General features: G+C 43.1%; 1 protein-coding gene across 1 annotated transcript in view; it reads right to left on the reverse strand.

Annotated features, from left to right (window-relative positions):
- Positions 1-13245, reverse strand: part of LOC130120377 (aryl hydrocarbon receptor-like) — a 45746-nt gene that overhangs the window by 15082 nt on the left and 17419 nt on the right. Inside the window, exon 3 of the mRNA XM_056288924.1 lies at positions 4308-4438. Coding sequence (XP_056144899.1) covers positions 4308-4438 — 131 coding nt within the window. The remainder of the gene's footprint in view (positions 1-4307; positions 4439-13245) is intronic.

A 13245-nucleotide genomic window follows, 5' to 3' on the forward strand; every position in this document is an offset into this window, starting at 1 on the left:
TATACCACATTGGGCATGGCTAGAGAGAGAAACGGGGAGGGGGGGTGGGCAAGTTTGTGCCAAGCCAGGATTCAGCTCCTCTGTTTGTTTTGGCCTTGCCAGAATTTCGCCCCCTATTATGGATGTGAATGAAGCACCCTCTCGGTGGAGCTGGAGGCTCTGCAGAGCGAGAGGGTGGGCCGCTGAAAGCAGCCTCACTGCACAGCATTGTTCTCAGGGTGGCCTGCCATGGCATCATGTGGTTAGACGGACTCGCCAGCTTGAGAGAGTTATGCTTTTGTTTTCGGAGATGAAAACGCACACCCGTGCGCGCGCACGCACGCGCGCACGCACACATTTGCTTATTCTATTTACGCTTTCACATGCTGGACAGTTTGCTGCACCTTATATATACTCAGCTGGACTTCGAGAGCATGTTTCAGTGACGTGATGAAAACAAACGAAAATGAAGCGTCCTCCTATGACACGCAGTTTCATTAAACGAGTACTCTTATCCCCCACTGGGTGGCGCTGCTTAAATGTTACACACGCTCACTATCCATGTGCTACATATAGCCACACGCACTCGCGACCGCACGCCCGTGCGCTTAGACGTCCTTGTGCGTACACACTCACACGCACGCACAAGTCCACCTGAGCCCACCCAATCTCTCCTCAAGTTCAAAGAGAGTAAATCCCCGCAGATGAATGGCTCTTTTGTCCCCTTCATGTCTGAACGATAGTGCATCATCAGTAAAAAAGCAGGCTGTGACCTGCAGAACAGCTTAGACGAGCGAGAGAGAAAGAGAGAGAGAGAGAGAGAGAGAGAGAGAGAGAGAGAGAGAGAGAGAGAGAGAGAGAGAGAGAGAAAGATGTCATCAGCCTTGCTTGTTGTGTCAGAGCTCTGCAGCCTGTGCTGGCTGATCATATCATGTGAGCAGATCACTGCAGCATGCATCCTACAGTACAACATACACATCTGGTACAGCATGTATCCTACCGTACAACGTACACATCTGGTACAGCATGTATCCTACATTGCAACGTACACATCTGGTACAGCATGTATCCTACATTGCAACATATACATCTGGTACAGCATGTATCCTACCGTACAACGTACACATCTGGTACAGCATGCATCCTACTGTACAACGTACACATCTCGTACAGCATGTATCCTACAGTGCAACGTACACATCTGGTACAGCATGTATCCTACAGTGCAACGTACACATCTGGTAGAGCATGTGTCCTACAGTACAACGTACACATCTGGTACAGGATGTATCCTACATTGCAACGTACACATCTGGTACAACATGTGTCCTACCGTACAACATACACATCTGGTACAGCATGTATCCTACCGTACAACATACACATCTGGTACAGCATGTATCCTACCGTACAACGCACACATCTGGTACAGCATGTGTCCTACCGTACAACGTACACATCTGGTACAGCATGTATCCTACATTGCAACGTACACATCAGTACAGCATGTATCCTACCATATAACATACACATCTGGTACAGCATGTGTCTAACGGTACAACGTACACATCTGGTACAGCATATATCCTACCGTACAATGTACACATCTGGTACAGCATGTATCCTACCGTACAACATACACATCTGGTACAGCATGTATCCTACAGTACAACGTACACATCTGGTACAGCATGTGTCCTACAGTACAACGTACACATCTGGTACAACATGTGTCCTACGGTATAACATACACATCTGGTACAACATGTGTCCTACAGTACAACGTACACATCTGATACAGCATGTGTCCTACCGTACAACATACACATCTCGTACAGCATGTATCCTACGGTACAACATACACATCTGGTACAGCATGTGTCCTACAGTATAACATACACATCTGGTACAACATGTGCCCTACAGTACAATATACACATCTGGTACAGCATGTATCCTACAGTACAACGTACACATCTGGTACAGCATGTGTCCTATAGTATAACATACACATCTGGTACAACATGTGTCCTACAGTACAACATACACATCTGGTACAGCATGTGTCCTACAGTACAACATACACATCTGGTACAGCATGTGTCCTACAGTACAACATACACATCTGGTACAGCATGTATCCTACAGTACAATGTACACATCTGGTACAGCATGTATCCTACTGTACAACGTACACATCTGGTACCTGTCAAAGCATGATATGATTCACCCAAACTGACATGCCCCCCCCCCCAAAAGCTGACACTTCACGATGACAGAAATACATAACCATTCATAAAAGGTAAGCGCCACGTTGTTGTGTTGTATACAACACAAAGCACTCGCTTTATATCAGCATATGCAGCATCCATTCTGAAGGACACAACATCCATCGCACGGTGTCCCGTCTCGGGAGAGAGACCCCTCCTCTGTTGCTCTCCCTGAGGTTTCTTCCTATTTTTTTCTCCCTGTTAAAGTTTTTTTTTTGGTTTTTAGCGAATTGTTCCTTATCTGATGCGAGGGTCTAAGGACAGGATGTTGTGTTGCTGTAAAGCCCCCTGAGGCTAATTTGTAAGCTGTGATATTGGGCTACACAAACTCGACCTGACCTGACCACCAAGAACCAGGACCGGAGGGGGTACTGTACCTCAAGGTATATATATACATATATACAGCTACAGGTCCACACATAGTATTTATCAGTTGTACTTTCTCAGTGGGGACTGAAAGACGTGTCACTACAGGGTTAATCCTGGTAGAGAACTGTCGCCGCGGTTGTCAAACCACAGAGAGATAACACATTCGACTTTGGCATTTTGGCAGCACATCCCAGTCGTTGTCAGTAACGCAGAGGATGTCTGAACATCCCTTTGACTCCATGATCCCAAGTCACCTGGTGTGTGTGTGTGTGTGTGTGTGTGTGTGTGTGTGTGTGTGTGTGTGTGTGTGTGTGTGTGTGTGTGTGTGTGTGTGTGTGCGTGTGTGAACTCCCTCAGCGGCACCCCTCCCAGCAAGTGACAGGAATATCTTTGACCTCTGGGCTGTTACTCAAGTCCTGTTCAGGTCCAGCAGCGTAGCAGCACACTAGCGACTCAGCACAGAACGGTGCAATAAAACACTTAGCAGTTAACAACGGAAAGAGACAGGGGGTGGGGGGCGGGGGAGACACAATGCACAATTCACCGCTGGGAAAGAAAACTAAAATGAAAACAAACAGAGAGCCTCGGAGGGGCCCACTTACTCACGCGAACATTGAGTCAGGAAAAAAAACAAAAAAAAAAACTCCAAAAAAAAAAAACAAAAAAAACCAAAAAGCAAATACTGGCTGTCCAGATTTGGACTTGAATTTGTAATGCGGTGTGTTTTTCTTTTTTTGAGTGGGACGGCATCTAAGTTGGTCTGAAGCAGAAGGGATTAATTGCATGTTTATGTGCGTGCATGTGTGTTTGTGTGGATGCATTCTTCATGCGCGTTGAGAGTTGTGCTGTGTGAGTGTTTGGCTGTTTCATGTCAGCCTTTGTTGGTCTATTCTTGTTGCACTTTGTTCTACAGTACTGGTGAAGCTGTGTGTGTGTGTGTGTGTGTGTTTTTGTGCATGTGTGTGTGTCTGTTTTTTGTGTGGGTTTGTGTGTGTGTGCACGTGCACAAGCGTCTGTGCATGTGTGTTTTTGTGCATGCATGTGTGTGTTTTTGTGCATGTGTGTGTATATGTTTTGTGTGGGTTTGTGTGTGTGTTTGTGTGTTTATGTGTGCATGCGTGCACGTGTGTGTTTTTGTGCATGCATGTGTGTGTTTTTGTGCATGTGTGTGTGTGTGTGTGTGTTTGTGCATGCATATGTGTGTTTTTGTGCATGTGTGTGTGTGTGTGTTTTGTGCGGGTTTGTGTGTGTGTGGGTGTTTGTGTGTGCACGTGCACAAGCATCTGTGCATGTGTGTGTTTTTTTGTGCATGCGTGGGCATGCATACGTGCGTTTTTGTGTGCGCATGTGTGTGTGTGTCTGTGTGTGTGTGTGTGTGTGTGTGTGTGTGTGTGTATAGAGAGTACATGTATCCCGTGTGTACAATATACATATGAGTCAGCACCCTCACCTCAACAGAAGTAATACGTCTGGATTCGTGTACATACAGGACATGGTATTCATATGTGTGGAGATGAGCGTCTGAGTGTCTGCGCGTGTGCGTGTGTGTGTCTGTGTGTGTGTGTGTGTCTGTGTGTGTGTGTGTGTATGTGTGTGTGTGTGCGCGTGTGTGTGTGTGTGTGAGTAGGTATGCGCGCACACAACTTGTGTGGGATTGAATGTTTGTGTAAGGACTGTGTGAGCTCTTGCCAAGAAGCGGCAGGGGAGGTGGGGGCGGGGGCGAGGATTGTTCGGGGGCCCCTTCCCCCTGAAGAGCTTGCGTGACTCGAGCGGACGGACAGGCTGGGGAGAGGCCACATCCTGGGATTTTCCTGTAGCGCCTGCTCAGATAAGGGAAGCACTCTCGTCGGTATTGCTTACAAAAACCCCAAGGGGCACATGCGGGAGGAGAGCGTTTGACTTTGTGTTTACAGCGTTTGTGTGTGCGAGAGTGTGAACGAGAAGAGAGAGAAAGGGAAAGTGTGTGTGTGCGCGCGTGCATGTGTGAGTGTGTGTGTACCCTACATGTGCAGGCTGCTAGATTAGTCCTGCAGCAATGAGAAAACCTGTCTTTTGGCACAGACCCAGTAGTTAACAAAACCAACACAAGGCAGCCAGGGTGTTGGATTATGTTTGAAATGCTATTTTGTGTCGCTCGTGAACAATACCCCCCCCCAAAAAAACCCCCCCGAAGTTGACAGGTTATCACAGATGCACGCATTTATCCTGCCAGCGCAGTTCAGTGATATAAATGTGTGCATCCTATATGTTGATGTGTGATCCTATGTGTTGTTGTACGTATTCTATATGTTGTTGTGTGCATTCTGCATGCTGATGTGCGCATCCTCTATGTTGATGTGTGATCATATTTGTTGACGTGTGATCCTATATGTTGTGTGCATCCTATAAGTTGATGTGTACATCCTATGTGTTGAAGTATGCATCCCATGTAGTGTGCATCATCTATGTTGATGTGTACATCCTATATGGTGATGTGTGATCCTCTATGTTGATGTGTGCATTCTATAAGTTGATGTGAGCATCCTATATGCTGTGTGCATTCTATACGTTGCAGTGCGCATCCTCTATGTTGATGTGTGCATTCTATAAGTTGATGTGTGCATCCCATGTAGTGTGCATCATCTATGTTGATGTGTACATCCTATATGGTGATGTGTGATCCTCTATGTTGATGTGTGCATTTTATAAGTTGATGTGAGCATCCTATATGCTGTGTGCATTCTATATGTTGAAGTGTGCATCCTCTATGTTGATGTGTGTATTCTATAATTTGATGTCTGCATCCCATGTAGTGTGCATCATCTATGTTGATGTGTACATCCTATATGGTGATGCGTGATCCTCTATGTTGATGTGTGCATTCTATAAGTTGATGTGAGCATCCTATATGCTGTGTGCATTCTATATGTTGAAGTGTGCATCCTCTATGTTGATGTGTGCATTCTATAAGTTGATGTGTGCATCCCATGTAGTGTGCATCATCTATGTTGATGTGTGCATTCATATGTTGAAGTGTGCATCCTATATGTTGATGTGTGATTCTATAAGTTGATGTGTGCATCCTACAGGTTGAAGTGAACAGCCAGACTGATAAAGACAGTATGGACTTGTGACTCTATTAACATGCATTCTCTCTCAGGGCTTGATATCTCCTCTGACTCCCCTTATGGACAATGCTTAGATATTAGATACCTTAATAAGATCACCTTTAACAAGACAGTGCTTCTCTTTCAGTACTGAGCCAAGTAATAGCTAGCCTGCCTTCAGACACTTCAGTAAGCTGGTTAAGAAAAATTGGACAAAATAATTGGATTTGGTTGACAAAGGCTTTCCAGAGTTGGGAGAATGAGAATGAGCAAAGGCTTACTTTAACTGCTGGGTGAACCACAACCTGCCACCGCCCTTGTGTAAGCACACATGGTTTAGTTGATCTTTCTATAAGTGTGTTGAGAGAGAGAGAGAGAGAGCGTACCGCTCCCAGCCCTAAATACAGCATTACAGCGCAAACACGTATATTTGCTTATCATTAAAACCCCGTTTACAGATGCTAGCGTTGTTTGAATCTTATCGGAGAGCATTCTTTTGAATTAATCAGAAGAAGAAAATGATATTAATATTACTTATTAGGGTTAGGTAGATATGTCCTTGTACCTTGATAGCACATATGGATTCATATCCACAGTGATATTTGCTCAGTTATTAGCTTTCATAGCTCAGAACAGATCTTTTACCCAGACACCATAAACACTGGGGGAAATAAAGAGGGCAGCCATCTCACGGCCATGTGGGTCTAGTCCAATACACCGAGCAGGTCCTAAACCTCCTCCTGGAGTCAGCGTGCTTATGAAATGCGATACTGACAGAGGTCCTAATCTGCCAGCCCCATCCACCAGAGTCTTCCTCCTTTAGAAAGCATGCCATTATAGGCTCGGTGAGATGCAAAGCAAGCTCTTAAGGTAAAATTCACTTCAGGCAAAAAAACATCCCTGTCATTCCGAGACCGAGGTAGTCTTTAAAGGATTTGACAACTTTTCAGCGTAGTGCAATTAAGTGGAATTCAAAGACCTGCGAGAAGCGTCGTTAATCTGCACACAATCTGCTCTGACAGTCGGGGCAGCAGATAGAGAACAAGGTCTATCATGCTGTCCTATCCATAACTTGTTCCCTTACTGTAAGTTTGCATAGATAACAAATCATATTCATGTTAAAAGTCAAAATGTACTGTAGTGTACACACATATTATGGAATAACGCACAATTCTTGGTGTAACTGTATCCTGACAGTGGCCTTACAATTCCCATTGCTTACTCAATCGATTAGTTTATTGCGTGGTTTTATTGTTTTACTGGGTTACTAGTTTAAGTCATGTCGGGTCATATCCATTGAGACAAAAAAAATTAAACAAAACAGTTTCCTGCTGCCCATGTTTTTAGACATTCTGTGCACTACCTAAATGTTTCAGTACTGAAATTTGAACTAGCGCTACACATTTTGGTTCCTTCGTCAGTTCATTTAGTAGGCTGTTCCCTTATCAGGTCCAACACGGACGAAAATGTCACACACGTTTATTGTTGCATTGCTTTCTGCTAGATAGACAATGTCCAGACTGGTCACATCATTACACAAAAAACAAAACAAAAAAAACAACAACAACTTTACAGGGTATGCAAGCCGTGTAGAGACCAAGACAGGGATGTTTTACAAAGATGAACATAAAGGAAAGCTGCAAAGAGAAGATGATAGGCTGAGGAAATACGGCGGGAGAGGGGGGAAAAAACAGTAGAGAGAAGTTGGGAGAGCAAGAAAGGGAGTGAAAGTATAATATGGAGAGTAAAGGAAACGCCTGGAGTTGGGGGCCTGCCACGGAGAGGAGGGAGCACACAGAAAGAGAGAGAGATGGAGATATGGAGAGACAGGGAAAGAGAGCGATGGAGAGACAGAGTGAGAGATGGAGAGATGGAGAGACAAACCGAGAGAGAGAGAGAGATGGAGAGACAGAGAGAGAGATTTTTTTTTAATTTGAAAAAAGGTCTTTATTGGACACACATCCACTCACACAGTCTCTTGTTGCCATGACGTACCTGTGTAAGTTGTTTTATTGCATGTGTTGATGTATATATGTGCTGTGTTCGTGCACTGTTATTGTCCTGTATGTGAAAAAATGCTTTGCAATACAAATGTATATTTGTCATACTAATAAAAGCACATTTGAATTTTAATTTGACAGGAAAACAAAGTGTAACAATCACACATCTTTTGACAATAGTAACAAAGTCACTCCTTTACATTAATTCATCCAAAAACAGTTCATCTTCCATCACAGAACCCCAGGTCAATTCAAAGAGAGAGACAGCGAGAGAGAGAGAGAGAGAGAGAGAGAGAGAGAGAGAGAGAGAGAGAGAGAGAGAGAGAGAGAGAGAGAGAGAGAGAGAGAGAGAGCGAGAGCGCACGGGGGGGGGGGGGGGTATAAAAGCATGCCAGCAATGCAAAGGGGAATATTATCTTGATTTGAAAACATTTAGTTCCAGCAGATCCTGTACACAGATCTCTGTTCTCACGCAGATGTACAGGAAAAGGCGGCGCTTACGATGAACAACAGCCAATAGGCTGAGCTACACGGGCCATAGGTTCATCTGGCTGTCAGTCACTTGATTAATATCCCCATTACTTCCATGCCCCGAGGGAAGGAAAAATCTTCTTTTTGTTTCGTTTTTTGTTTTTTTCATATCAGACAAGAGTGCAATCTAGGTATTTTGGGAAGGGGAATGGCACTGGATGAAATCATCATGTTTGGCTCGGCTTGTGTGCCGTTGTATCAAAACCTGCTGGTAGAACACTAAAAGATCTGCTCACAAGCGCCAACCCCGATAGATGGTCCCTTAGAAAAATAAACAATGATTATATGTGTATTCATGACACAATACCTCTTTGGGTGGGGGAGACCTCAGTTTGGCATTCAACACAGTATAAGCTTCTCCCGCCTGCTTGGACGCTTTTTATCTATTTGCAAATTAATGTCACCGGTGTGGGCACAGACACAGAAAAACACAAAGCAAGATGCTGTCTCTGCTGGGCGTGACCCGGCGTATCACTACAACGATCCTTATCTCTTTCCAGGCAGTTAATCAAAGGTATGAGAAGAAGAGCCATTGTGCAGGTACAGGAATAGTTTGCGGGCAAAAACAGTGACATTGGCCCATATCAGCGGGCTGAATTTAGTCTTGCTTTGAATCAGATCGACCTTTGGATGCCATAGCGGTGTGCCTAAGTGGTTTGAGGATGAACTTGTTAATCATCTGCTATTCTTTAAGCCACTTCAAACTCAACGAGAGCCACCCCTGGGCAGAACTGGCACAAAAAGCTCTTGACAACAGGAACAGCAAGTACTATAAAATCACTTTTGTGAACATTTAAAGAACCCTGTGATGTCTCCACAGACTCTCCCTCTGATAAATATTTCCATATTTTCTGGATTAAATTCATTGTTGATATTTGGAAATACTTTCATCACCCTTAGAGATGTGAATCACCATCTTCAATTAGAGACAATAATGCAATCTTTGTGTTTTTGATTGCCTGACGAAACTTTGAACTGGCAAACATTTCAATTTGGTTCAGCAAATAAACACAGAAATCCATTTTGGAAGCCGCTAAATGTCACGGCAAACCTTGGTGGGCAAGCTTGACTCATGACACCAGGCTCAAAAACGAGTATTAAGTTCACTCTTTTTTTGAACGCAGACCTCATTAAAACTTTGTCGAGCATCATTTCGGATCGTGCTGAGAGAAACTTCACTGATCGCTGCAGCGGTCCAGTTGTTTCTCGGGGTTCAACACAGCCCAATAGGGTCATTGTTGAAGCCTTTGAAAACCACAACATATCCTCTTTATAAAAACAGGAAGCTCACGAGACAGTCACATGTGTCATCATTTATTTCATGTTTTTCAGAATATAATTAGAATACGAGTCAAGTCCTATTTGAGTTGAAACTATTTTTTAGAGTTGATACAGGACGTCCCAACCATCTGTAAACCTGCACATGTGACCGCAGGAGGTCCAGCAGTGCTAGCTACAGCCACGCAGTCACAACCTGTTCCAACTCCTCCCCTCTAGTTGGCGCTACAGAGCACTGTACCCCAAAACAACTAGATATAAAAACTGTTTCTTTCCGTGAGCTGTCATTCAAATAAACACTTACCATTGTCAAATAACTCTAACCATTTTGTATATACTGTGCTGTACATTGTGAGTACACCGGTACGCTCTGTCATGTCCATCTACCTCAGGCATGTATGTAAATAACCTGTTAACATCTATTTCAGCATCTCTGAATTAGTCTCTGCACCATTGCTCTTTATCACCTCTTATTTCATCTGTATAAGTCAATCCTTGTGTATATCTGAAGATTGTTGTGTTGTAGTGTTGTTATTCTATGTTAAGTACACTGTAAGGACACGGAAGTGAGGCAGGCTAAGCTAACTGCTAGCCCATGCAGACCGGCAGTTCCGATAACACCGAGGGCAGTCTGGCGGTGGCCTCGCCTAGCTTTGACTGTGTTTTTAGTGTCGTCATGTGGAGTGCGGGGAGGTGTCTGGCTGGGAGAACCAGCGTTGGATCGGCTGAGGGAGCTTGGTCTGCTGCATCCAGTGGGCCCAAGGACCACAGCCCTGCCCGGAGCTGCGCCCGAAGACAAAACACCAAGGGCGGTCTGACAGGATGCGGAAGCGGGACAGGCTAAGCTAACTGCCAGCCCATACAGACTGGCAGTTCCAACAGTCATTGGCTGGTGTTCGTTCTTGTGAACAGTGATTATTTTTTGTTTAGTTTAGATATATGTGTTCTTGTAGTTTTTGGATATGTGTTTTTGTCTTTGTGTCGCACTGCTGTGGGCTGGGAAAAACGGTATTTCGTTTCATTTCATGTATGCAAGTACATGAAATGAAATGACAAATAAATAAAGTGTTCCTGATTCCTGAGACAGCCATGAAACCGGAGTCAAATTCCCTGTATGGGCAAACCTACACGGCCAAAAACATGATTCTGATTCAGGTACCTCCAGCGTAGAGGTGAGCAATATAGTATGATATAATATATGTAATGGTGATTTGAGATGAGATATTGTCTGGGATTTGGTTATTTTAATATAATTTTCAATGTTGTCCTTCCCTGGTCTTAACAGATGAATAACAGTAAAATTAGATAATTTCCTGAACATCTTCGACTGTTGTGAGGGAAATAAATAATGAATGCCTCTACCAGCTTGGTCATCACATCTATATTACTGATTACTGAAAGCACCAATAGTCATTCCCAAAATGTCATTACATTTTCAGTATTGAGGTAATCAATAAAAAATATTGTGATATTTGATTTTTTCTATATTGCATAGCCTTATTCCAGAGTAAACACACCTAGCATGACAACTAGTGGTGCAAATGCAGGAAGGAGAACTTATCTGCAGAAGTGCAAAGTAAAGTAACTTGATAGAAATCATGGTTTGAGACTATTTTTTCAATTGAACATGTACTGTGAGCTTCCTGTTTTCAAAAAGGAGATACTATACCATGATTTTTGAAATTGCCATGTTGGACTGGGTTGAAGGCCAGAGAAAAGATTTAGCAAAGGGGTAAGTTTCTCAATACTGAGGCGATTCGTGACGTTTCTATCTGCACAGTTTTAAATGACACCTGAAAACGTTTTAAAGGTGTCTGGGTTCAAAAAGAAAAAAGTGATTCTAACCTTCCAAGTAAAATGGGAAAACCTGCTGGGACATATCGGAGAAACTGAAAACAGGGCTTCCACAAAATGCAATTGGAAGAAATGAAAACATAATTAAATCTCTTCCTCCTCTCAGTGGTCTCTTGCATTCTCATGATACTCTGAAAGGCAAGTCAACAAAAACGTGAGCCAACAGGCAATTGTTCAACAGAAATAAAAAACTGTCACCACTGCAAAATGCCTTTTTTGTGAGATGTTGATCCTGGGTTGACAGGTGAATTAAGCTGAGGTTTGAGAAGAACGATAAACAAAACACATGTCCTTCAAGAAAATATTCTTACAATCAGCACATCAGGATTCAATAATAAACCAGAGTAGACTTTTCATATACTCTGCCTCTCCAAATGGCCTTTGCCAGAAATTAAGCAACTCTTCATTGTCTGTATGTCTGTCTGTGTTTGTGCCATTCTGTTGCACTTATACCATCTGGGTGATTGTGTTTCTTTATACACCGTGTGTGTGTTTTTCCAATAACCTGAATACATCAAATTAAAGAAAAAAGATACGTCGTCGCCACATCAGCTGTAACAGTTTACAGACGCAGGATGTTTTCAATGCACTGGAGAAGCCAGTCAAAAAAATGTTTTTCCCTCAAATTTCTAACAGTACTGCACAAATATGTCACCAGCAGCCAGTTGCAAATGTTCCAAAATATCCAATACTGCCTCATAAAGTCACGCTATGGAGCTAATCGGCAAATTTGTTTGAATAAATCAGCCATTTCAAGGCTGCGAAAAAAAAGGAACAAAACAAAAACAGCCTATGCACGATGTTCTGAACTGTGAATATAACCCCCTTAAAAATAGCTCGTGTTGGTTCTTCTGTACGAGGCCTATTCGTTTTTTTTTTGTTTTTTTTAACCATTTGCAGGATCTTCATCTAAAATGGTAGGCATGCCCCTGCTTGAATACTCATTTCATGGCTATGTTTTGACTGAGGTTACCTGTAAGAGTCAACTTTGGTGATACCATCTTACTTAGAGGCCAAGCAAAAAGAGCTGCTGCTTGAACGTTAGCCGTTCTTTTACCATCGACGGCCCAAAATGTCCTGCAAGTTCATCACAACCAACCTGGGAAACAAATGAAGGGACTTTGTTCTAAACAGTAATAAATGATAGGCCCAAGTAAAGATCGTCTCATTATCAGGTTGAATAAACTTGAATTCAGGCACAATATAGAATAACGTCATGATAAATCAACAAGTAGCTCAGTGTTTGGTGTCATAAAGTATGTAGAAATGACCTACCCCCAGCAGTTCTAGCTTATTTGGCACCCTGTATAGAAAGATACCAACTTACCCTCCTTACGTGGTTGCAAATTACATAGATATTTCCATAATCTTGGGCACATAGATACTTTGTAAAAAAAAATGTGGACTGGTCTTAGTTTTTCTTGTCCTTCCTCCTTTACGTGGAGCATCCCATCAAGACAAATCAGTACGTGTAAGCTTAGATAAACAAATTTAAACCTTACACATCCTTTGGCTCCCAACTGCCAATGTCACAAGAGCCTTTACGTAACGACATCAAAACCTCCCACACTCGTCTCCTCTTAGATCAAACAGCAGATTAAACCTAAATGGAAGAATCCAAGGCCCGAGATGAAACGCGGAGACAGTATATTTATTACCTTATCAAAGCTCATATCAGAGCTATTTGATTACCGTACAGAGAGGGGACAAAAAGACAATGGTGCAATACATGACAATGCAATTTGATATCAGTTCACATCACTGGGGACTTTTTTTAACTCTTGCTGTTCACTCATATGGAATACAGCGGATGAGCATGCCAACAATACAGCCTTGCCCCTTTAAAGCCAGAGTTCAACTACCATCGAACACAAGACA

This window comes from Lampris incognitus, chromosome 11 (assembly GCF_029633865.1).
Source record: "Lampris incognitus isolate fLamInc1 chromosome 11, fLamInc1.hap2, whole genome shotgun sequence".
Classification (NCBI taxonomy): domain Eukaryota; kingdom Metazoa; phylum Chordata; class Actinopteri; order Lampriformes; family Lampridae; genus Lampris; species Lampris incognitus.